This window comes from Gallinula chloropus (assembly GCF_964237585.1).
Source record: "Gallinula chloropus genome assembly, chromosome: 3".
Lineage (NCBI taxonomy): Eukaryota > Metazoa > Chordata > Aves > Gruiformes > Rallidae > Gallinula > Gallinula chloropus.
This window is the reverse complement of record NC_140087.1, coordinates 66,608,887-66,634,273: the sequence shown is the minus strand read 5'-3', so window position 1 is coordinate 66,634,273 and position 25,387 is coordinate 66,608,887. Positions and strand designations below refer to the sequence as shown.

General features: G+C 46.0%; 1 protein-coding gene across 1 annotated transcript in view; it reads right to left on the bottom strand.

Moving 5' to 3' along the window:
* MRPS5 (mitochondrial ribosomal protein S5) overlaps positions 1-7,791 on the bottom strand; it is a 49,718-nt gene extending 41,927 nt beyond the window's left edge. The window contains exon 1 of the mRNA XM_084262272.1: positions 7,713-7,791. Within this exon, the coding sequence (XP_084118398.1) occupies positions 7,713-7,779 (67 nt within the window). The 5' untranslated portion in view covers positions 7,780-7,791. The remainder of the gene's footprint in view (positions 1-7,712) is intronic.
* Positions 7,792-25,387: the final 17,596 nt, after the last annotated feature.

The following is a 25,387-nucleotide window of genomic DNA, read 5'->3' as shown; positions in this document are numbered from 1 at the left end:
CCCGTCCTCTACTAACCCATATCCCTGAGCCCCTCATCTAACTGTCTTTTAAATACATCCAGGGTCAGTGACTCAACCCCCTCCCTGGGCAGCCTTTGCCAGTGCCTGATAGCCCTTTCAGTGAAGAACTTTTTCCTCATGTCTAATCTGAACCTTCCCTGGCACAGCTTGAGGCATTCCCCCTCATCCTGTCACCTGTCACTTGGCCACCCACCTCTCTACAACCTCCTACCAGGTAGCTTTCTATCCACTCTTCCCCAAGCCTGCAGCACTGCACAGGGATGTTATTTCCCAAGTTTAGGACTGTGTGCTTGGCTTTGTTGAACCTCACTCATCCATTGGTCTCAAACCATCAATCCACCCTGTCCGATCCCTCTGAAGAGCCTCCCTACCTTCAGGCAGATTAACACTTTCTCCCAGCTTAGTGTCATCTGTAAACTTACTGAGGGAGTATTCAATCCCTTCATCCAGGTCATTGATAAAGATATTGAACAGGACGGGACCCAGGACTGAGCCCTGGGGAACACCACTTGTGACCGGCCTCCAGCTGGATTTAGCTCCATTTACCACAACTCTTCAGGCTCAGCCATCCAGCCAGTTTTTAACCCAGCAGAGAGTGAACCTGTCCAGGCCAGTGGTAGGCAGTCTCTCCAGCAGTCTCCTACCGATATTCTCAGAAAAACCAACCAACACACCCAAGCTCCAGTAGATTTGTAAGGCTGAGTTTTGCATTACTAAAGGCATGCACAGTCTTTTTATCAACATTTTTTATCAAGCTTTTTTAGAAGATTGGTGCCGCATTTACCATCTGCCACTCTTGAGGTACCTTTTTAGGGAGGCTACACACCCTTACTAGTAATATATCTTTTTCAGCCTGAAGTTCTCTCAGAATTATGTTGCAAATAGCTTCTGATCCTGCTAATGATCATCCCATAGGTTTGTCCTGTAACCTCTTTCACAGTTACTTTAATTTCAGGAATAGCTGCTCTTCCCTCCATTACCACCAGCGGGCACCATATGGAAATTTCCTGTTTCTTTTTCCAGAGAATAATGATGCAAAGAATTAATTTAGCTTCCCTGCCTTGCCACTTTGGTGTGCTTCTCTTATATCCTGTGTGTTTCACTTATTCACTTTGAGTTATCTACTGGAGCAACACTTTATTAGCTAAAATAAGATGAATAACAGGTTAACATTGAGAACACCAGTAACAGTGCTAATTGCCCCGAGCCAGGCTCAAAGGTACATTAAAACACTGCAGTGAGAAAGTTATTGCTTTGTTTGAATTGGTCATATGCACTTCTAGCAGAGGAGGTGTTGGTTTCTCTCCCAGTTCATAATACCAAAGCATATTCTAAATTCTCTGTCTATAAAACAATGCGTTCATTCAGAAGACAAAATATAAGAGTATTAGAGTTTACTCTATTATTTAAAACATTTGCAATGCAATTTGCTTTTGGTTAGTTGTTTTACTCCTACTTTCATGACCTAAAAAAAAGTTCCACACTCTAAATACACTCTAATAATCCCTCTGAAATGATGATGAAAATCTGAAAAAAGTCTATGCAGAGGCAATAAACTCAGGACAGAATGACAACAGTAAGAAGAATGAAGAGACAGTGGAAGCAAATGAGTAACTGCTGCAGAAATAAAATCCTGACAGAATGGCTGGGGCACAGAAGAGGAGAAAAAGTACAATGTCAAAAAAAGAAGCTAAATAAATATTGGTATGATAGAAAAAGGTCAGAAGACCTTCAATTGATCTCAAAAAGTCTGGTGATCCAAAGTTATTAAAAAAACCCCACTACACTATCCAACAATTCATAGCAGAAGTTGTTAAAAGCCCACGGTAAGATCCTGGCTCCACTGAAACTGGTGACAAATCTCCTATTTTCCATAAGGTTTCAAGCTTTTTTAAAGTGAGAGCAATTTATATTTTTAAGACTGGTAAAGACAGAATACCAGTTCTGAACTGGCAATCAAAATTGTACGTCTAGGAATGTCCAGGGTCTGTGCTGACCGTAGTCTGGAGAGTGGGACATAAGACTGTTTTGGTCTTTGAATTGCAGAGGAGATCAAAAAGAGAAGGAGGAAGACATGGCCAAAAAACCCCTACAACCCAACCCAAAACAACAAAGAACAAACAATAAACCTACATGATTCCCAAAGTCTGAAACACCGAGTGCTGGTATTTAATAAAGTATACCCACACACTTCTGCACGTATACTGCTACTGAGGGAATAGACGTGTTGGAAGTAGAACAAAGAATAAACATATTTACAGAATGTAAAACAGTATGAAATGTCACATCTCAAGAAAACAGCATTCTGACATCTAAGTATGTACAGTTCCATATACACGCTCCAAACTTCTGCGATGGGATTTTTATTTTGAAGTCTAAAATGTTTCTTACAATAAGCTATTAAAAACGGAATCATTTGTAAAAGCAAGACAGGTCATGAGCAGTGGACTGATGTCTTGCCGCCAGCAAAAGACGTGTCAACAAAGCAGAAGAAAATGCATGCTTACTGTATTTATAACATGCTCTGCACTAACAGAAAAATCAGTCTTCTGTGATACTTCCCTGCTATAAACATCAAATTAAAACTTTTAATTGTTGTCTTTTGCTGACTAAATAGAAAAATTTATACAAGTATAAATATACATATGTTCAGGACTAACAATTCACTTAGCAAAGCCACTGCAAAATCATTTCATTCTTCTCGTGAGATGCAACAGAAGAATGAAACTCAAAGACAGGTGGAAAAGCAAACCTAACAGGTTAACAGTCTCATTTCCGGGAACTTTAACCACCAGCTTTCTAACACTCACTCTAGTCAATACCCAAGCCTACTCTACTTTACTGTACCCATTTCACTAGAGCTTCCCTAACTTCATGGCATTTACCTACTGGTTTAACATGCCACATGCAGGAGACTTATGCAGCATCTGTCACCATTTACCATTTACTTTCTGCATAACCTAACAAACACTCTGAAAGAGGGGGACCACGCTGAACATCCCTGTGTTTACTAGTGAATGCAGCATTCAGCTTGAGCACTAATTTGTTTTTAAACAACTGTCAACAACTTCATAATCCCTTCTTCTGAATTAAGTACAGAAAATGTATGGCTGGACTTGATGATCCGACAGGTCCCTTCCAACCAATATGATTCCATGAAAAGTGTACCACTCTGGACTTTTTCTGAGAGAAAGAAACACTGTATGAAGTTGATTACAGTTGATTACTGTGGGGAAAGAAAACCCAAACCAAACACAAAACATTTTAAAAGAGCTATCAAGATGCTTATTGCCAGGTTACAATTAGAACTTTGGAAAATTTGCCCCAGTATAGTTCCAGACATACACAGGGGAGGCTCCAGACTGAAATAATCACAGCATTCTCAAAAGGTTTACAGGCAAGAAACCAGAGATGTTCTGATCCAATTCCAAACAGCAGTTCTGGAGACACCAGGCACTATTAACTTGGCCTCTGATGGGCAATGAAGTGGGGGGGGGGGGTGGGGTGTCTGCCTTTCTTTTCTGTTTAATTTTTTTGCTCACTGCTTTTTATTCAAATGAAAGTGTTATGCACAGAAATAATATATTCATACAAACAACTGCACCAGGGAACATTCAGAATCATTACTATTTTTTCATATCATCTCATGAGTGCCCCTGTAGTAATGAAATCTTTGCGCTGATACTGTTTTAAAACAAAACAAAACAAAAACCAACCTCCAGATACCTTGGAAAAATTTGGTTGTGAAGAACTTAATTTCCAAAGCTAAAACCCACACATTTAAAATCACAGCACAGAGAAGGGGTCACTATCTACCTGGACTAAGCATGGAACACAAAGGTAATCAAAAAAACACATTACAATAAATTATTTAGTAGCAGTTATAGCCTGTTACTTTTCCTCTTTTGACTTGCAAAAAATACTATAATTTTTTTAGTATATACTCTGTGATTAGACACTGAAAATGTTTTCCTCTTCAAACCTCCCTGAATGCTCAGGCTTTAACTGCAGTTTATTTTGCCTCTGAAGGACAAAATGAAGGGATATCCTCTGCTGAAAGCAAAACCATGGCCAGCTTCCAGGTGCACTAGGCATTAACAATATAATTCATTAGAACTTTGGCTTAGAACCTAAGTGCATACAAACCACCCAGACTGTGTAAAGGATTATTCTGAGACAGGTTCACCATGGTTTATTTGCAGGGTGCATAGCTGATGCACCCCAATGACTCTTAAAGATGGGGGTCACTTTGGATGAAAAATGAAAACAAAGGGAGACAGAAAGACATCATACATCTCCCAAGGCAGCCTCCAGTGCTGCAGGATCACTAGGTTGGAAAAGACCTGTGAGATCATCGAGTCCAACCGTACCCGTCCTCTACTAACCCATATCCCCGAGCACCTCATCTACCCATCTTTTAAATACACCCAGGGTCGGTGACTCAGCCCCCTCCCTGGGCAGCCTGTGCCTGTGCCCGGTAACCTTTTTGGTGAAGATTTTCTCCTCGTGTCTAATCTGAACCTGCCCTGGCACAGCTTAAGGCCATTTCCCCTCATCCTATCACCTGTAGCTTGGTCGAAGAGACCAACCCCCACCTCTCTACAACCTCCTTTCAGGTAGTTGTAGGTGGTGATAGGGTCTCCCCTCAGCCTCCTCTTCTCCAGGCTGAACAACCCCAGTTCCCTCAGCCGCTCCTCATAAAGTTTGCTCTCCAGCCCCTTCACCAGCCTGGTTGCCCTTCTCTGGACTCGCTCCAGGGCCTCAATGTCCTTCTTATGGTTAGGGGCCCAAATCTGAACACAGTACTTGAGGTGCAGCCTCACCAATGCCGAGTACAGGGGCACAATCACTTCCCTGGACCTGCTGGCCATTATTTCACCCTGTAAGAATTACCCATAGTATGTATATACTTTTCATCAGGACCTTTGCAGACTCCTCACTGGATATGTGCAGGCTGTTAGGCAGTATGACGCCACATCACAGCACATGCTGTAATGAATCAAAAAAGGAGAGGAAAGCAAAGGGGATAATTTTTTCCTGCCCCTACCAGCTGCCACCCAGAAGATCCCACCACACTACTGGGATTAGCAGCTGGAAGGCCATAACACAAGGACAATAGCTTGAGAACAATAGGAAAAATCTACCCCAAAGGCTCTATGGGTGAAAGGTGACAGCAGCTGAAAAGCAGGCAGCAAAGTTGCAAGTTGTGGGTACTCAGCAGTACAAAAGGCTAATGTACCCACAGCACTGCAGTAACTACACTTATTCTGCTGCTTCAAGTTACTGTGAAAACCTCAGAGTATCCACTACTTAAAAATGCTGCATAATGAAAAGACTTTGATGTTCTCTTATGAGAAGTGTGCAGGGAAAAAAAAGCCTGTATCAAAATTAACTACATAATTCAGAAAACGCCACCCAGCAGAAGCTTTCTGTTATATAGTATTATTTATTATCTATCAAAAAACCAATTTTCCCAATTTTGTAACCACAATTTTTGAAGGCCAGATCCAAAGCCAACTCTGATACCCAGTGGAAAAAATACATGTTGTCCCTTCCTCCTAAGTATACTTTAATGTCTACTGAGAAAATAATACATTTGAGTTTTGAAAAGTGAGAGAAACTGAAGAATCTGAGAAGTCTAGAAAATAAACTTAGAATCCTATCAACCGAAAATTTCCAGGAAGACCTAAGAGGAGAAAGGGAGAAAAAAATAGGAAGAATGTATTTGAATAAGCAAATCACCTCACTCTCGTTACCTTAAGGTGTCTGTTACTGCCCAAGTTACTCTGACGGGACAATAGGTTTACAAAGGCAACCTGTCTGCTCCAAACCCTGTAAGGATGGCATGAGATCTGCAGGCCTAAAGCCCGTGTATGATTTGAAGTATGTTCATTGCATGGGAAGAAATAAATATGGGGAGGGCCAAGCAGTCACAACAGCAACCTTGTGCACTGATGACACCGAAGAGTAAAGCTAGTTACTTCTCGAGGTATTGAGAAGAACATCACATGCAAGGGCAACTAGATTCACACTACCTAGAAAAATACAGGCTTTTAAAAACACAAACAACATTTGTTTAGGAAGTCCCATTAGCATTGTTTAGATGTACAATGAAATTCCTATCTAGCTCTTGCAGGATTTGGAATGACTGCACAGCCAAGGGAACGTATGCAACTGTGCTATGTTCTGATCCATTCCCATAAAGAGCGGCTCCTGCTTCGCCGTGTGTAGTGATTAATTCGAATTAATCATGACCTGTCTAATAGGGGTTTGGACATGAGCCCCCAATGTGCATAGATGTGCAACTGTTGGAGACCATCCAGAGGAGGGCCACACAGATGATTAGAAGGCTGGAGCACCTCCCCTATGAAGAGAGGCTGGGGGAACTGGGCTTGTTCAGGCTAGAGAAGAGAAAGCTGCGGGGGGACCTCATTGCAGCCTTCCAGCACCTGAAAGGAAAATACAAACAGGAGGGGAATCAACTTTTAAAAAGGGCAGACAATGGCAGGACAAGGGGGAATGGATTAAAGCTAAAGGAGAGAAGGCTTAAAATAGATATTAGGGGGAAGTCCTTTACAGAGAGAGTGGTAAGGTGCTGGAATGGGCTGCTCAAAGAGGCAATGGATGCTCCATCCCTGGAGATGTTCAAAGCCAGATTGGATGGGGCCCTGGGCAACCTTGTATAGATCCGAGCCTGGAGATTGGTGTCCCTGCCTGTGCCAGGGGGGTTAGAACTCTGTGATCCTTGGGGTGTCTTCCAACCCAGATCATTCTATGACTCTACGGTCTGCAGCCCAGAACGCCAACAACATCCTGGGCTGTATGGCCAGCACATTGAGAGAGGTGATTCTGCTCCTCTACTCTGCTCTAGTGAGACCTCATCTGGAATACTGTGTCATCCACACAAGGACAACAGACCCGTTGGGCAGTGTATAGATGAGAACCACAAAAATGATCAGAGGGCTGGAACACCTCTCCTATGAAGATAGGCTGAGAGAGTTGAGTTAGCCTGGAGAAGAGAAGGCTCCACGGAGACCTTATAGCGTCCTTACGATATCTGAAAGGTGCCTACAGAAAATCTGGGGAAGAACTGTTCATGAGGGCGTGTAGCAGTAGGACGAGGGATAATGTTTTTAAAGTAGAAAAGGGGAGATTCAGGTTGGATATTAGGAGAAAGTTCTTCAATATGCGGGTGGTGGATCACTGGAAGAGGTTGCCCAGAGAGGTAGTGAAGATACTGAAGGTCAGGCTTGGTGGGGCTCTGAGCGACCTGCAGATGTCCCTGTCACTGCAGGGGGCGGGACTAGACGGCCTCGAGAGGCCCCTTTCAGCCTGACCCACTCTGTGACTCTGTCCCGTGGCAATACCGCGCCGCGGTGACAACCTGGAAGCCTCGCAGCCGGAGCCCAGTCCCGCAAACAGCGAAGCGGGTCTTTCCCCCTCAGCAGCACTAACGCCACCGAGGGAGAACCAGCGCAGGGGCCTGTAACGCACGCCGCGCGATCGCACCGAGACCCGCCGCCTCCGGCGCGCGGAAACACCCGCGATCTCCCGCCGTGCCCCGGCGGCGCTGCTCACGTAACCCCCGCCGTTACGGGCCTCCCGTGGCGGCCGGCCCGCAGCCCGGCCCGGGAGCGATGACACCTCCCCTGCCCGCGGCGCCACCCCGGTACCGCGCGCTCCGCCATCACCTCGCCACGCCGCTCGAAAAGCGCCATAGGCACACGCCCGGCCCACCGCCGCCACCGCCGCCGCCATACCGGTCCCTTTCCCCGCTGCCGGCCACCGTACTTAGTCACCCGCGGGCTGCCTGATGAGAAAGCGAGGGCAGCGAGAGACAGTCCGAGGGCAAAACTAGGGCGGAGCGGCGAAAAACAACAGCTGAAAGTCAGTTGAAAACGCTCTCAGAACCCAGTCCCCTTTCCTGAGAGCAGCTGTGCCGTTAATGGTTCAACAGGCATCCGCTCGAACAGCCCCGAGACAGAGGCCCGGCACAGGACCCCAACGGCCTGATCCCCACCAGGGGCGGGGCGGGGGCGGGCGGAGCCGATCCGATCCAGGGTGGGCGGTGGGGTCCGGCCCCGTCGGCTGGGGCAGTTGAAGTGCCTCGCTGCCTGCTCGTGTCTGCCTCGGCGTGTCCCGCCGCTGCCGGGGTGGGCCGCAGGTGCTGCGCTGGAGCACCTGCTCGCATGAGTGCCGGGGCGGCGGCTCTGCCGCGGCTCGTACGGCGTCCCGGGAGTCCCGCTCTCTCTCCCGGTAGGAAAAGTGGGATGCGGGTGGCGCTGGGCCGGACGGCAGCCCAGGCAGCTTGCTGTCCCGGGGTTGTTGCCGGTTGTCCCGCAGAGGCAGGTGAGCTCCGGCACAAGCTGATTCCCGCACGGATTAACTTCGCCGGTGGCTTAGACGGCTCCCGGGTGCCCGGCAGTCGTGCCGTGAGACGGGGCTTGCGGTCCCCCCGTAGCTCTGTTGCTTCCCCTGGCGCGCTCAGCGCCTGGCTCCTTTCCGTCTACCCTTGAGGTGAGACTCGTCCCCGCGGCGCGGCTGCCAGGCGTTACTACCTAAGAGGTGAAAGGGAATGCCGGGGGATGAGTTCCTGCTTTTTGAGAACAACTTTCGGGCAGGGGAAACTTGGCAGGAAATGGTTCGCAGCCGCTTCCCCCCCCTTTTTATTTTTTTTCTCCCTCCTGTGCCGCAAAGGCAGCGAGCCACTGGTCTGACTGCCCTCTTGTGCAGTGCAGGCGTTTCCATGTGCCGCGTCTCCATTCCTCCTGACGTGCTCGCAGCTCCGGTATTAAAGACTGTGGTGATAACAAGTAGCTTAATTTGCATTAGTGAGCAGTAGCACGCAACCCGCGGTGTGTTGGGGGTTTGTCACGCGTTCAACATGTAATACAAGGATTGCTTCCTACCTTACAGAACACAAATACACCCAGAAGCTGTGATGAAAAAAATCTCCTGTAGTGTGCTGACAGATCAGCTGCTGGCAGAACAGTAATGCAAGACATAATCTTTTAAACAGGATTTTTATCTTATCTTCAGGCACTTCAAATGTGCTCATTCTCACAGCATTGAAGATAACCATATATTTCAAGACGTAACCCTGACAGTGTCGCTAAGGATAAAACCAATTAGCCTCCTATAAATTCCCACAGATTTGTTCGCTGTAGTGTTTCTTTCCAGTTCTTTTGGAAGTAATTGCGTCACATAGAGAATTATGTTCTCTGTTTTATTTATGCACTGGGTGATCTAATGGAAATGCCACTTTCTGCACATCATTTATCGGAAAGAAAAGGAAAAAAATGCCTTGTACAAATTTGTTACATAGAAACAAATTGCAGCCAGTGAAACCACTGTTCTGTAACTGTACCTGGTCACACCGCTGCAGCTGGTCAGTGCCAGCAGCGTAGGGGTAAGCGTGTTTTGTCTCCCATCAACAGGAATTGGTTTATGCCCTAGCCAGTCTCTCAGTATGCTACACAGACTACAAAAGATGGAGAAAAAGTAATGTACACTGTTGAAAGACAGTTTCTCGAGTTCCCTACTGGTCATTGAGCTTCAAGATCCAACTCAAAGAGGACAGATTTCCTCCTTCATGAGAGTTATTACAATTATTTTTCTCCTACACTCCACCTCCCACCCCCCAGCAACAGAGCTACATTTTAAGGAAAGATTTCCCAAAAGGCTGCATCATCTTGGAACAAAAGCTAAGTCAGAAAAGTTAATGAAGCTCTGAACTGACTCAAAATGGTTTGGGGGTTTGGAGGTGTGGGGATTTCAGTTCGACCCTCTTAAAAAAGTCTGGTTCCATAGAATCTGAGCTATTTTTATTTTACCTGGTTGAACCCACAGTTCTCCTGCTAGAACTGGGAATAGCTCCACAGAGACCCAAGCAGCCTGCAAATTTCTTTGTGTTAGGGCTGGGGCATCAGACAAGCACGTAGTGCTATGGCTTGGTTGCTGTGCAAGAATCAGAGAATCACAGAAGGTAGGGGTTGGAAGGGACCTCTGGAGATCATCCAGTCCAACACTCCTGCCAGAACAGGATCACCTAGATGAGGTCAAACAAGAACGCGTCCAGGTGGGCTTTGAATATCTCCAGAGAAGGAGACTCCACAGCTGCTCTGGGCAGCCTGTCCCAGTGCTGTACCACCCTCACTGTAAAGAAGTCCCTCCTCATGTTGGCAGAACTTCCTATATTCACATTTATGCCCATTACCCCTCATCCCATCACTGGGCACCACTGAAAAACCTGACCCCATCCTCCTGACACCCACCCCTCAAGTATTTATTAGCATTGGTAAGATTCCCCCTCAGTCTTCTCCAGGCTAAAACGTCCCAAGTCCCTCAGTCTCTCTTTGTAAGAGCGATGTGCTATTCCCCTCATCATCTTCATTAAGCTGGTGTGGTTGATGCCATAAGAAACTAGAGACAAAGCAGATGGCCTGAGCTGCTGGATCAGCTGTTTGGCACCAGCATGGTGCTGCCATGGCAGGCAGGAAAGGTACACGTGGTGGGGCACAGAATCAGAGGGGTCCGCACTCCAGAGGGGGGAAGAGCTGATTGTTACAACACCATGGTGTAGCCACCATTCTCCCTGTGACAAAAAGCCCCTCTCCACAGGTATCCATCATCAGGCAGCTCGGCACTTTTAACATCCCACTGCAGTCCCATGAGACTCGTATCTGGTCTGTCCAAGTAAAGGGATGTTATCAGCTATCTCTTTGCTGTCTCAAGGTAAAGAAAAATCCCATCACGCCTGATAACCTACCAGAACTGACAACAATTACAGTAAGCCTCCTGTCTGCGCATGCCATCATTTACATTTTGGAGCAAACATTATTTTCTCCTATTTTTTTCCACCATTGATAACTTTTACTTGGCAGTAAAATAGGTCTGAACCGGTATTAGTCATTGATGTGTGAACGGTGCTGCCACTGGGAGGGAGAGCAATTCTGCCAGACAATGGACCATTTAAAGGCAAGCTGCCTGCTCCAGTGAAGGATGAATAGTGTGCTCTAACGCCAGCAGACAAAAGTTTCAGAGGAGATGTGATTTCCATTAGGGTTTTCTTATCTTTGAATAATGGCAGAGTCTCAATCTAGCTCATTAACAACTGATAAGCACTGGGATTTTTTTGCCTGGCTCATTGCCTGTACATCTCTGTTGTTTAAATTTACTGCCCAAGGTATGCTTTCCCCTTGTAAAAGCAATGTCAGCTAAATACATTACACTGCCCTGGCTTCTCCTTGATAGGAAATTCAGATGTGCATGAGGAGACATATCTAAAGAAGAGGAGCTCTGAGACACAGTAGAGTCAGAAGAACAGTTTTCAATAAAGGAGTTTCCAAAATAGCAGAACTGGCTGTTTGGCATAGGCGCTCCGCTGTCCCAGGAAAAATCAGCCAGAGCTTGCTCCCAGGGCTCAAGCTGAGGTGAGACAGCACAGGCAGTTGTGGGTGGCCTTATAATGTGAAAGACTCAGCAATATTTAGCTGTTTAGCAACCAATGCTAAGAGATGCATTTCTAAAAAGGAGTAGGAAAGTCCTCCAGGTGTGGTGGGAACGGCTGCATGCCAGGGAACAGTAATCTCCCCCCAGGTAGAGGAGATATTTTGCATCCTCCTTCCCTGCCTGGCCCACTGGGTAGTGAGGAACCAAGGAGCTTTCAGCCCAGATGCCCACCTTGATCCCAGGCCTTGGTGGCATGTGGAAGGGGCCTCATTCCCAGGTTCCTTGCTAAGGGACAAAGCAGCCCCCTCTGGAAACACAATAGCTGGTTGCCAGGGAGGGTTGCCAGGAGAAAATATAATACATTCTCCATGGAAACCTGCACTTTAAGGGTTTGCTTTTGTACATGTTGGGGACTGACAAGCACTGTCAAGGATCCTGTTTCAGGAAGGTGTTGTTAGAGATGCCAGAGCAGGTCATACACAGTATCCACGAGGGTGTACCTGCCAGATTGCTGCCACTTTTTAGTACCAGAGTGTTTTTAGGGTTTCTGCCAAAACCTCACATTTCTCCTCAGCCAGTCAGGAGTAACTGTGGCACACCATCTCCCAGGTGGTCACTTCTCTGTGCCAGCAAAATCAGCCATTCCCTTCACAAATGCTACCTTTCTGCTCCTGCCTGCAGTTTGCCTCCTCTGCTGTGCCAGCCTGGGGAGGCTCCCATGCTGTAAAACACCAGTATTGCTACAGCAGTTGTGTCTCTGGGACCAAAGATCAGCTTTGTGAGAGCTGATCAAAGTGGCAAAGACAATACTGCTCTTTGCTTACCTAGAGAGAGCACACAGCTGCTGGAACCAGACAGCTTTCAGTAATTTGAAACCTTCAATGGGTGTTTAATACAATTGCTCTCTCCAGTTCCCTACCCCTCTTTTTTAAGTCCATGGGTCTCACACTTGGCTGGTGACTTGTTTTCTTCAACAGTTGGGGGTGCTTGACTTTTCATATTCTTTGGGCGTAAGCATCAGTTTCATGGAGGAGGTGACACGTGAATCACAGGTGTCCACATTGTCAGGGATGTGCTTGACAGTTACGGCAGCTGTAGTGGTGCTGCATCTAATAATGTTGTGTGATGTGGCATCAGATGATACTCTTGCTCTTTCTCAATAAAAAATTATACCAACTTAGTTATCTGGAGCAATTGCTGCTTCCTCTGCCTGGTTACTCTTCCATTTTTGATATGTAGGTGATCAGCACAGGCCATGTAACTGCTGTTTGTGCTCAGAGTCAAGCAGGGAAATGAGCAGGTGCACTGGCCATTCATAACAGTTAACATGCAATGGCACAGCAGTGTTGCTAACGAAGCCAAACGATGGTCATAAACAGACTTGCAGTTCTGAAGGTGCCTGGGTATTTCTGCCATCTCTGTTATGAGTCTTTCAGCAATGACATTCCTTCGTATTTAATTGTTTTGAGATGGCGTCTGTGAGTCCCAAAAGCCACTGCCAGGCTCTTAGCAGAGAAATGTGACACCAGCGTGTGGCTGATTGGAAAGGTTAATGTGACTACTGCCATAATTTCTCCAGTGTTGCTGAGGTACAGTGTTACAAGCTACACATCAAGAACCTGCCAAAGCGAAGGCTGGAAGTAGATTGAATCTTTCCCATGGCCAGCTCCATTAAGGCATACTGAATTCCATCCAGGACAGAAGATGATTTATGTGCCTTGTGAAATAACTGGTCACTGCCAGGCACCTGGTTGGAAGGCTGTGCAATGGCAAAAGTAGTCAATCAGTTATACAGAGCAATAACCATATATGAAAGGCAGGATCTGGCAGACCCAGAAGGCTGCTCAAAGATACCTGTCAGCCAGGGTAGCATTCATGTGTCAGTACTGCTCTGCCTTTTAAAGAAATACACATTTCCTCTGAGATCTAAATATTATTGCCACCTGGCATCAAATGCATCATAGTTGATTTCTGTATGGGAGCGGCCGGAGATACAGAAGTAGTGAACAAAGCAGCTTCATCTTTTCACATTATTTATGTGATCTCCTTCCCAGTAACAAACCGTGCTCCACCTGTCTCACATGGATCATTTGCAAAGCAGAAGGCTGATATCTCCACAAACCAGCTGATAGCACTCAGTTGTGCAGTGGACTCTGGCTCTGAAGAGCTGCTGCCACACTCTGGTTGGGGGGGACTTAATCTAGCTGGGTTAGTGCAGTGACAGACCACTTGACCAATCCAGGGTCTTAGTCCTGAGCCATTGTCACTGCTGTGCTGGCATGAGCAGGCTCCAGGAGTGGGAACTCGCAGGGGTCTGTCACACCAGGCTTCACCTCAGGTGTTCAACACTTGACTTCCCTGAAAGCAGATGTGAAGTGCTGGGTGCAATGAGAAATCATGCGGGAATAGAAGCTGCAGTTAAGCTGGACACTCGTGTCTCCAGACCTCCTGTTACAAAGACTGTCTTGCTAGGACCACTGTCACAGGGCAGCAGGAAATGAAATAAAGCTGCAAGCTCTTGTTTGCAAGCTCAGATTCCTGCCTCTATCTGATATTTGAGTATAAACAGCAAAGAACAGAACAGGCTACTTTGGTACTGGTCATCCTGGGAGGTACCAGATACTCCAAAGGAAGACAGAAACTCTGTACAGGATAAAGACACCTACTACCGGCACTGAATCTCCAGGATCTAAATTGGAATTGCTCCTTTGAATATTCAGGAATCTTTGTTTTCTTTATTTAGAAGCACTGTACTTAAAGAAGCAAGAGCAAGTAATGTAGTGTTTGTCATTGAGTCACCCCAAACACATCCTTTATTGATAACAGTTTAATGATGCGTGCCAGACCAACAAATTATTGATTTCCCTGCAGCATCTCAATTTTTGAAATGAGTCCAGGACCCTCAGGACAGCTTTCTGTTGCATATGCTTACGTTGTTAAATAAGCTCCAGCAAGTCAGCCCTAGGAATACAGGTGAAACTGCTGTTTTAATGAGTTCTCACCCAGTCTGCACTTAATCTCTTGGTTTTCCCTCTTTCCTGTGCTGGTGGCAAGGATGCACTATGAGCCAGGGAACTTGCTGACACAAAGATCATAATCTTTTGGGCCCAGGACTGTCCTGCTATCTTCCAGCCAAGCATCTTATGTTCAGCTGCTTTGTATCTGCATGACTTGCCTGAGCAACACCCAGCTTGACATGGGTGCAAAAAGCTCATCAGCTGCCCCCAATAGTAGCACAAAATTCAGAGGCTGGAGTGCTAAGAGGTGATATGGGGGCACTACTTCCACAGCAAGGAGAACCAGCCTGCCTTGTCTTCCTGAGGATGACCCCAGTGCCATCCCAGAAGCCTCTCAGGGTCTGAAAAAATCAGTCCTAATAAATTACATGTTGCCAGGGACTGAGACATCTCTGGGCAATGTCAAGAAGCCAAAGGACACATTATGAATAACAGACACTAGAATTTATGGCTCAGAAATTAGATGCTGTCAGGCACAAAATAAATATTCATTTTGCTTGAGAGAACTTTTAAAAAATTAAAACATACTGTCATCTCATCTTTAAGATACATTACTGGAGAAAAGAGGTGATGAGATTTTCTTTCTTCCCTCCCTGACATGTCAGAGATTGAGCAAATCTTAAATTAATGCAACACTCAAAAAATAAAAATAAAACCCCCTTCCCCTCTGTGGGTCCTATGAACTGCTGGGGGAGACCTGGGCCAGGGCAGCTGAGCTGCTTCATGCCGAGGTCTGAGATGCAGGACGAGCAGCCAGCATAGATTTTTGAGACTGGTCTATACTGTCTACCTTAGACATCCCAGGGTGTGGAGGGGAAGCAGACCTTTCTCTCTTGGGTGTGGTAAGTAAGTGTGATTGTGCTGTAAAGAGGAGATGAAAAGCTACCCTTCAGCACCTCCAACTCCCTGCAGAGCAGGCAACAAATCTTTCTGTTCCCTGTTCCCAGAGAAGGTGCTGACAGGAACAGCAGCTGCCTGTGCTCCTGAGGGACTAGGCCCCACCACCACTCAAACACCGCTCACACTCGGGGACTTAGTAGGGTCTGTATTATATAATATCTTCATAAATGACATAGACAGTGGGATCAAGTGCACTCTCAGAAAGTTTGCAGGCAACACCAAGCTGACTGGTGTGGTTGATATGCCCAAGGGACAGGACGTCATTCAGAGGGATTTGGACAAGCTCACTAAGTGGGCCCATGTGAACCTCATGAAGTTCAAAAAGTACAAGTGCCAGGTTCTGGACCTGGGTTGAGAAAACCATTGTTATCAATACAGGCTGGAGGATGAAGGGCTTGAGAGCAGCCCCAAGGAGAAGGACTTGGGGATGTTGATGGATGAAAAAGTCCACATGACCCATCAATGTGTTTTTGCTGCCAAGAAAGCCAACAGTATCCAGGGCTGCATCAAAACAAGTAGATTGAGGGAGGTGATTGTCCTCCTCTGCTCTCAGTAGACCCAGTACAAGAAAGACATGGGCTTATTGAAGCAGAATCCAGAAGATGGCCATGGAGATGGTCAGAAGGCTGCAGCACCTCTCCTGTGAAGACAGGCTGAGAGAGTTGGGCTTGTTCAACCTGGAAAAGAGAAGGCTCCAGGGAGACATTATTGCAGCCTTCCAGTAATTCAAGGGAGCTTATAAGAAAGATGGGGACAGACTTCTTAGTAAGACCTGGAGGAACAGGTCAAGGAGGAATAGGTTTAAAATAAAAGAGGGTAAATTTAGACTAGAGATAAGGAATACTTTTTTTTTTTTTTTAAATGATGGATGTTGTTCCAGGAACATTGGAACAGATTGCCCAGAGAGGTGGTAGCTGCCCCATCCCTGGAAACATTCATGGTCAGGCTGGACAGGCCTCTGAGCAACCTGATCTAGTCAAAGTTGCTTGCTGTAGTAGAGTTCAACTAGATGACCCTTCCAACCTAAAACATACTATGGTTCTATGATTTTTATTGTCATAATCATTCAGTGTGTTATATTATGAGAAAGATAAGAGAAAGTGCTTCATCAAACTTAAGAAGACTTGTGGTTGGCTGAGGAAGCTGTGATTATTCTCCTCAAGCTACAGCTCACTCGTGAAACACTTGGGTAAAGTCAGCTGCTCAGAATCTAGTGGGAACCCCAATCTGGTTCATCTGGAATTCAAAGTATAATTATTATGAGCTATGCTTTGCATACAGGAGTGGGCAGCAATATGAAGATAAGTTCAACACGAAACTGAGTATCAGCTGTTGACAGCTGAGTTACATGTACCCTGCTGGTGGTTCAGGGCAACTTGCTGCTCTTTAGGTATCCTGAGCCATGCTGCTTCTGCTAGGTATCATAACTAGTTACATTAAGGTATCAAAAGATACAAATACATATCAGAAAGACCTTGCAGTGAATACTATATAGCCTTTTATCTGTCCTTGGGTGTTCAAATGTAAGTCAAAATGAAACTCTTTCAGCCAGGAAAGCATTTTGGATTCCAGAATCTCACAGCCATTCTCTGGACTTGGGTTGCTTTCACCATGGACTCATTCTCATCTTGTGCAGGCACTGTAGCAGTCCTGATTGGAGCTGTCATGCACACAGCATGCAATGCAGTGGGGCGATATCACCACCACACTGTATGACATTTTACATGTTTGATTTATGTGGCCAAGGACTGAAGAGATGGCATCTATGAGAAGATAACAGAAGCTGCCCCCATGTCATGTTCCAGCTGCTGGCCAAGGCTGAGCCCATCAGTCATGGTGGTAGTGCCGCTGGGATAGCACAGCTAAGAAAGAGTAAAAATTGCTTAGCAACAGCAGCTGGTAGAGAGGAGTGAGACTATGTGAAAGGAACAACCCTGCAGACACCAGGGCCAGTGAAGAAGTGAAGGGAGGAGGTGCTCCACGCACCAGAGCAGAGATTCCCCTGCAGACTATGAAGGTTCATGGTGAAGCAGATAACCACCTGCACGCTGGAGCAGGTGGATGTGCCCTGAAGGACCCTATGGAGAGACCAAGCTGGAACAGATTTCTGTCAGGAGCTGTGGCCTGTGGAGAGGAGCCCACGCTGGAGCAGGTTTGTTGGCAGGACCTGTGTTCCCACTGGGGACCCACACTGGAGCAGTTAATGAAGAACTGCAGCCTGTAGGAAGGGCCCACATAGGAGAAGGTCATGAAGGACTGGATCCCATAGGTTACATGCTGGAGCAGGGGACCTCCTGTTGGAGCAGAGGAAAAGCATGAGAAGGAAGAAGTGGCAGAGATAAACTGTTATAAGTTGACTACAACTCTCATTCCCCTTTACCCCTGCATGCTCAGAGGGAGGAGGTAGAGAAGTTCAGAGTGGGAAGAAGGGAGGGGTGGGAGGAAGGTGGTTTTAGATTTGTTCATATTTCTAATTATCCTACTCTGTTATCAATTTGCAATATATTAAAGTAATTTCCCCAAGTTGAGTCTGTTTTGCCTATAATGGTAATTGGCAAGTGATGTCCCTGTCTTTATCTTGACACACAAGGTTTTAATCATAATTTTTCCCCCTGTCCTGTTGAGGAGGAAGAGTGATAGAGCAGCTTGGTGGGCACCAGGTGAACAGCCAATGTTGACCACAGGGCCATTCAGGAGGGCTGGGGGCAGCCTGGGACACATGGCTAGGAAATACTTCCAAGTCATAGCCCAGGTGTTCAGAAGTCACACTGACATCCCCATAATTAAACACAGCTATGGATGAGACAAAAAGCCTGGCAGCTGGCTCTAGGAGAGGTGTCTGGTGAGAATAAGCACCCAGGAGGCTCTGCAATGAAATGGGCTGGAGAAGACTCACAGCAGGGCCAGAATGCTGCAACATTTCCAACACAGTCTGCTGATGTATTCCTCCTTTTTATTGCTCCCTACTTATCTGTGTTTTCCATTTTTTTCTCTCTAATGCTGGTTTACCCACACCATGAGGTAGTGCTCATGAGGGACCTGGCTGATGCTGTGATGTGTTGTCATGGGCTGTAGCCTCTAGGCAGTTAGAGACTGGCTGGAAATCAGTGGAATAACTTCGCAGCCACATCCTGTCAAGATTTGATCTAAGCAACTGTACAAAAATTGAGGACTAGTATCTTCACATACATAATGCATGCTTTGATTTTATGCTTGCTTGGCATCCTTCTAAAGAAGCTGTTGAAATATTCCATCAACAAATGAAGATTCCAGCAGCAGCCTGAGGTAGCACGCTTAGGAAGGAAGCAAAGCATGTGAGACACTAGATTTTCCTGAAGTCAAGTTCTTTTCTGCTCAATGTTCATGTGACAGATCATGACCTATGATCAGTCCAACCCACTGATAAGAGCTTGAAGGATAAGGTCATGATGATCTAGTTGTGGATAGTGCTGTCCAGTAACAACTGCAGCTTCTCCTGATGGCACAGCTGGAAGCATGCCCACAACAAGACATCAACGCTGGGGTCAATGCTCTCTTTCCAAAAAAGAGGCAAACTACAAGGCAGAAGCTTTAAATTTGTACTGGGCTTTGGGGGAGAGGGGGAAAGGAGTTTTTGCAAGCCCAGAGATCTACAATATCCTAAGAAAGTAGTTTATTTCCCATGTTGAGAAATTTCACTGGAACTCCCAATTTCACTTAAAGTAATACTTTTTTTGCACTGTCTACAGCTAGTGATAAAATAACTATTTACAGTAAATTTTCCCTCCCCCTCCACTGCACCCTAAGTAAGGCAATGCAATTTAAATTAGATACAGTGAATAATTTCAAAAATACTGCAGAGAAAGTTGCTTGTGCATTTGTAAATAATTGAAGGAGATTTTTTTTTTATCGGTGTGTTTGGGGTTCCCTGCTCTAGAACACTACCCATGGATTGCTGCTGCTGGCACAGCCAGCCAAACCTTTCACTGATGGGAAATGGCATGGCCCCATTGACCCCCACAGATTATGCTGCTTCACCTTCCCTCTCCTGCCATGGGAAACCCTGTCTGGTTTGTCCAACAAAGGATACATCAGCATCAGTGGGAAAAGCTTCAAGTTACTAATAACCAGATCGAGTACAATATATCAAGTTCAGGGTCTACAGGCATTGCAGGTCTTTGCAACCACTCAGGATGTGCAAATGCCTCCAGTTTACAAGGGAAGGAACAGTAGAGAGGCATCAGTAACCATGAATTCCCATGGTGTAATACAGTTCAAGACCATTGACTGCAGCTAATATTTTGGGAGCTTTGAGGCTTGAAGTATAGGATGAAACCTGGCAAGGGTTGTCAAACATTGGAATAGGCCGCCCAGGGAGGTGGTGGAATCACCATCTCTTGAGGTATTTAAAAGCCATGTGGATGAAGTCCTTAAGGACACAGGAGGTTCTTCCTGGCACTGGATGACAGGATTCAGGCTGCACAAAAACCTGATATGCACTGAGTGAGATCTGCAGAGATTCTAGATGGGGACTCTCTGCAGCCTTTGGAATGCTTCAGAACAGACCTGCTCATCACTCATAAGGGCAGAAAACATATGGCAATGGTGCATAAGACTTTATGACTATCGCTTTTCTCAGTGGATATCTTGGTGATCATCTACAGCAAGTGCTGTGAGCTGGAATCAGAAGATGCATTTCCCTGTACTGTGCCATGCATGTGGATGTGGTAGATGGGCCATTGCAACTGCAGTTGCAGCGTGAGGGATTGAAGGAGCTGCGCCCAGCAGCAGAGCCGGGCAAGGAGTGATGAAGCCCAGGGAAACAACAGGTCCCAGGGGGCCCAGGGTGCAGGGGCCCTGGCTCAACACAGCTTCCCTGGGCCTGAGGCCACTACAGAGAGAAGCTCTGTCTCTGCCATCCAACAGCCCCAGGGAGAAAATGCACTTGGAAGAGCCACTGTAGAACATGGGTCAACCCATAGGGCTGCAAAATTACCCAAAAAACCCTTGACAAAGAAAGAAGCAGCAACATGAAAGGAGAAACTACACGGTACCTACAGACACAGGAGGAAAGCCACATAAGTCCAAAAGAGTAGGAAAAAATGTGGAGGAAATATCAAGATTGCTATTTGGAAGGAGTAAAATGGAGACAAGAGGGAGAAAGCTGGCAAGTCCAATGCAGAGGTAGACGGCTGCTTTGGAGGAGGACCCAACATGCTCAAAAAAATGCCCTGAAAAGCCTGTCAGGGCCATACAGTGGTTTCACAGACTACCCCTACCCTGGATGGCAGTCAATCCTCCCCTGCCATGCTCTCAGCTAGGACACTAGATTGAGATGAATGAAAATCACTCACATGAGGAAAGTAATATTAGTTAAAAAGTCTTATCATACATTTAGTTAATTACAAAGTGAATTGCTTTAATGCTACACAAAATATGCAGCTGTGTTTAATGAGCTGCTGAAATGCTCTCTGGGCAAACTTTAATAATATCACTATTCTCGCAGAGGAAAATGGCTGCGGGGGGAAATGCACCTAAAATGTTCTGAGTGACAGCTCGATGTCTGTTTATCTTTAGGGCACATGGTAGTCAATTTCATTAATATGAAATGTTAAAATATTTATGCTTATCACTGGTGTGCAGCCTTCAGGGCAGACTGCAAGCCCAGTTGTGCTGGTGACAGAGAAGGCAATTCCAGGAGAGGTTAAATAAAGTCAACCACTGCTTCTCTTTGCCATCATAGTGCACATTTCTTAGGGTTCAGACCTGGAAACCACCTCACACTTTCCCTGGGACTGTCTCTAGCAAGTCTGCACCCCTTCCATGATGAATGCCCCCAGCCCAGACACAGCTGTCCAGCTGACCCACAGCAAACAGCTAAAACCAGTTGACTGTACATATGGAAGGAGGACAACAGTCTGTGATTTATCCTGGTATGAGATGTGACTTCTCCATGACAGCACAGTTGCTTCCTGTTTGTCTTGTGATTGACTGTGACTCAAGTCACTTCAGCAGTTCTCCAACTGCACATAACTCCTACCCAAGTACAGACCTGCACTTACAGACTCACAGAATCACTAGGTTGGAAAAGACCTTCGAGATCATGAGTCCAACCATACCTGTCCTCTACTAAACCATATCCCTGATCACCTCATCTACCCGTCTTTTAAATACATCCAGGGTTGGTGACTCATCCCCCTCCCTGGGCAGCCTGTTCCAGTGCCCACTTACCTGCTCCACTTACCTGCATTGAGCTTCATCTCCAGTTTTTCAAGCGTAAGCTTCTGGAGTTGCTGCCTTGTACTACTGCTCTTACACTTTGAGTAAAAAGAATTGGGCACAAATGAAAGTTATGAACCAGAAAACTCTACACACTTTGGAATAAAAGCCAGACTGATTTCTTAGAAGTCCTACCATAAGATCGCATCCATCAGGATGGATGTTAAACCAGTCTAGCAGACCCAACAAATTTTCTTTGTGGTGTAGAAGGTCATACCAACTTTTGGGTTGTATAAATTGATTGAATAATTGCCGATTATCTCATTCAAACTTCAGTGTTGTTTCCTAACAAAACTGCATCTTCCATATGGTCTCAGGAAATGGGAAAATGAGCAGCACAGAGACAGGCTGTTAACCTTGAAGAGCTCACAAGAGAGATGATTGCTGCTTCCTTTAAGCACCAGCTGCTGACCATAGACACGCCACTGTTTGGGGTGCCCTGGTCCACCTGGGACATGCTCCTCTGCAATGGCAAGAACGGATTCAGATGCACTACTAGATGCACTATTGCTTCCCAAGTGCTTCCCATTGGCTTCTCATGGAGTGTGCATTCACATTCAAGCACTTGAGGCAGATTCACAGGTGCTGACTTAACATGTTGTCATAATGTTGTCCACCATCACCTTCCCCCTTTTCAGATTTTGGAGTGCTCCAAATGTTGCACTGGCATATCTATAGTGTACCTACACAGATGGTCAGCCAATTCTGCAGCCACCAGGGAATGGACTGTGTGACTTCAATTCTGAAGACAGTTTCTGTCCTGTACCTCCCTGTAGTTGAGACAGTCTTGATTTATGGGCCCAGCTGTCAGGTGGAGGGGTGCAACATACTGACTGTATTGTTCTGAAAACTTGACCCAGCAGTCTCCTGCTGCCTTGAAGTGACTTTCTGTATTGTGATGAATTGAGACATTCTGAAACACTTAGAGATCCAAGAACACCTTGAGAAGCATTTATCTGTGCTTAGAAGAAACCCAGTCACTTGGGAAGTTAAGTTTCAGAGATGTTTTCAACATCTATAAACAAAGCCAAATATTTTGACTGCGGCGATGCAGTGACTGCCATGCATTAAAAATACAGTCAAAAGCACGTCCTGCTGAGCACATGATTGAGCTGGTGGATACTCGGTCTGCCTGCTATTTGTTGCCTTATTCAGAATAAATATGCTCTGAATATAAATTGTGAATACATTATTCTATTTTGAGCTCAGGAAATGGTTTAGTCTTTTCTGATTTTTTGAATACTTGAGAAGGACCAAGTGCAAATATTCTTGCCTGTATCATTTACCGAGGAAAGAAACCATTAGCTGCAGCAAGAGCTATGTGTTAGCTATGCAATTACACTTATGGCCTGTCATCTGCCACTAGTGCCTAGGGGGAGAAAGAGCTTTTATTGCAGAAGTACGCTGAAAAAAGAAATAAAGCACCGGTGTGCCAGGGGAATCCTGACTTGGCTTGCTCTGCAATAGTGGCCAGGCCTGTCAGCTCCATCTCTCAATAAACATTCTTGTTGGGAGGTATTTCTGGTTTATTCTCTGCTCAGGTCTCTATAGATTAACTTGTCAATGCCTGCAACCTAACTCATCACTTCACCCGATACCTCTTCCTCTGCCATGCAAGATCCCCAGCCTCGGAATTACAACCTGCTCAGTGCTAGATCTCTCTTCTCAAAAGCAGAGAGCATACAGTGAGTTCAGTGGTTTCCATCCAGGCCAGAAGTGACCCTGCCTTGCCTTTTGTATCGGCAACTCTCTGCACTAAAATCCCAGACCGAGTCTCTGTACAGCATAAACATGTTCTGGAAATATACATGGGGCCAGAAAATCCCACTTCATACTCTGCACTATTTAGTTTGCTGCTTTCAAGGAGGCTCAAGAGATATTTTACTGGGTGGGAAATGGCTTGTGGATGGAGCTAAGAGCTTTCGGGAGATTTTTTCCAAAGCACTGGAGTCTTCTCTGAGCCTCTTTGATCTTCAGTAACAAGACCTCCCAGAAGACTTACTGGCTACTGCTAGGCTAAAGAGAACAGTATTTTTCTCTCTTTTTTTTCTCTTCTTGAAGCATTTTGCCTTCTGGGCACAGCTTCCCTTCTTTTTTTTAGAAAAAAGGGGGAAAATGGACTGGAGGAAAAAAAACAAACCAGCAAAAACCGAGGCCAGCCAAGTCTTTGTCAGAGCAGAACTAACCTGGAAAGAGATTAAGGGTGAGACTGTGTCCCTAATTAGCCCCAGAGGAGAAGAGCCAGGAACAAGCAGAATGGCTGTGCACAGCACAGTGCAGTGTGCGCCAGTGGCTTCATGCAGAATGCAGGGCTGCTAAGTCCACGACGGGTATCCTGATGGGGAGCATAACACATACAGCACCAAACAATTTATCAGAGGCACCCCAGCATGTTCAACTTCAATGCATATATTACCACAAGTTGCGTGTTTGCAGGCTCACAAGCCAAGGTGGCCTTTTCTGCAAAGCTGATTTGCTGTTACACCTAAGACAAACTCTTGAGGTGCTCTCTGCAGCAGCAGGGACAGCACTGAACTTGTGCACATAGTGCCAGCATGGTTCATAGCTTCAGTGTGTCCACAGCCGATGCTCCCTGGATGCTGCTGCCCACCCAGCAATACAGACTGTGGTGGCTGTAAAGATGAGACCTTCTCCTGGCATGAGCCAGCAATGCAGAGGTCCTCTTTTCCAAAACCATTCAAGCTAGCATTTAACCTGTGCCAAATCATGCACATTGTGTCTCTTGGACATTGGACATTGTGTACCCTCTGGATGTGGGGATTTAAGGCATTGCAAAATGCACTGAGACACCAGTCAGGCTCCCATGAGCTGCTTCTTTCTTTGGCCTGTGCAGCCAGTGCAGAGCAAATTCAGTGTGACCCTGAGAACTGGGAGAAACTGCTTGAAGCAGAACTAAAGGAAAAAGAAGCAGCAACATAAAGGCAAGAAAACTCCCAATCAAGGGAATAAGATACCTGGCGGTCTCAGAAAGGACCACTTCAAGTGTTGCTCTGTACACCTTATAAAAGGATAAGATCTTGATGGTATGTGAGGGAATTGTTGTTATGGGGTCGTAATGTTGTTTGAGCACAACAAACTACCTTTCTGCTGACAAACTGTGTAATCAATGGAATGATATAACTCAAATCAGCCATCATCTGTCTTCCACAAGAAAAAGCAGAAAAGACTTCTGCCTGCAGTACAGTAGCTCTGGCATCCCTTGGAGTGATGCTGGAGCAGATGGGAGATCTTAATTTCACTCTTCTGCTTTCTTCTTACTACAGCCATCAACAGTGCCCTGCAATAAGCACAGAGAAAAACCAGGAGAAGCGTGGACTGCCACCCACCACACCAACCTTGATCTCTTCAGTCTGCACAAGCCCAGGGCTTGGATTTCCATGGCACTCACGAACTAAAAAAGAACACATAGTTTCACAAAGCAGCAAGTTGTTCTCATTCCTCATGCCCCATGTAGATGCCTTATTTCCTTTGCTCTTCACATGGCTTATGGAAATTTTCCCCCAGGCATGTAACACAGAGCATGGAGGAGCTGGATAGCGATCCTCTTTTGAATCATCATTTTCTACAGGTTTCTGCAAATCAGCTGGATTCATGCACTCATTTTTCTGTCTCTGACTCTTGTTTTTATTGAAGAGCTGACTTTTTCACTAACAGTGAGTAAAACATTCTGTCTCTGTAGAGATTATCAGAGGAAACTTGACAGTTTGTAAGAAAGTGTC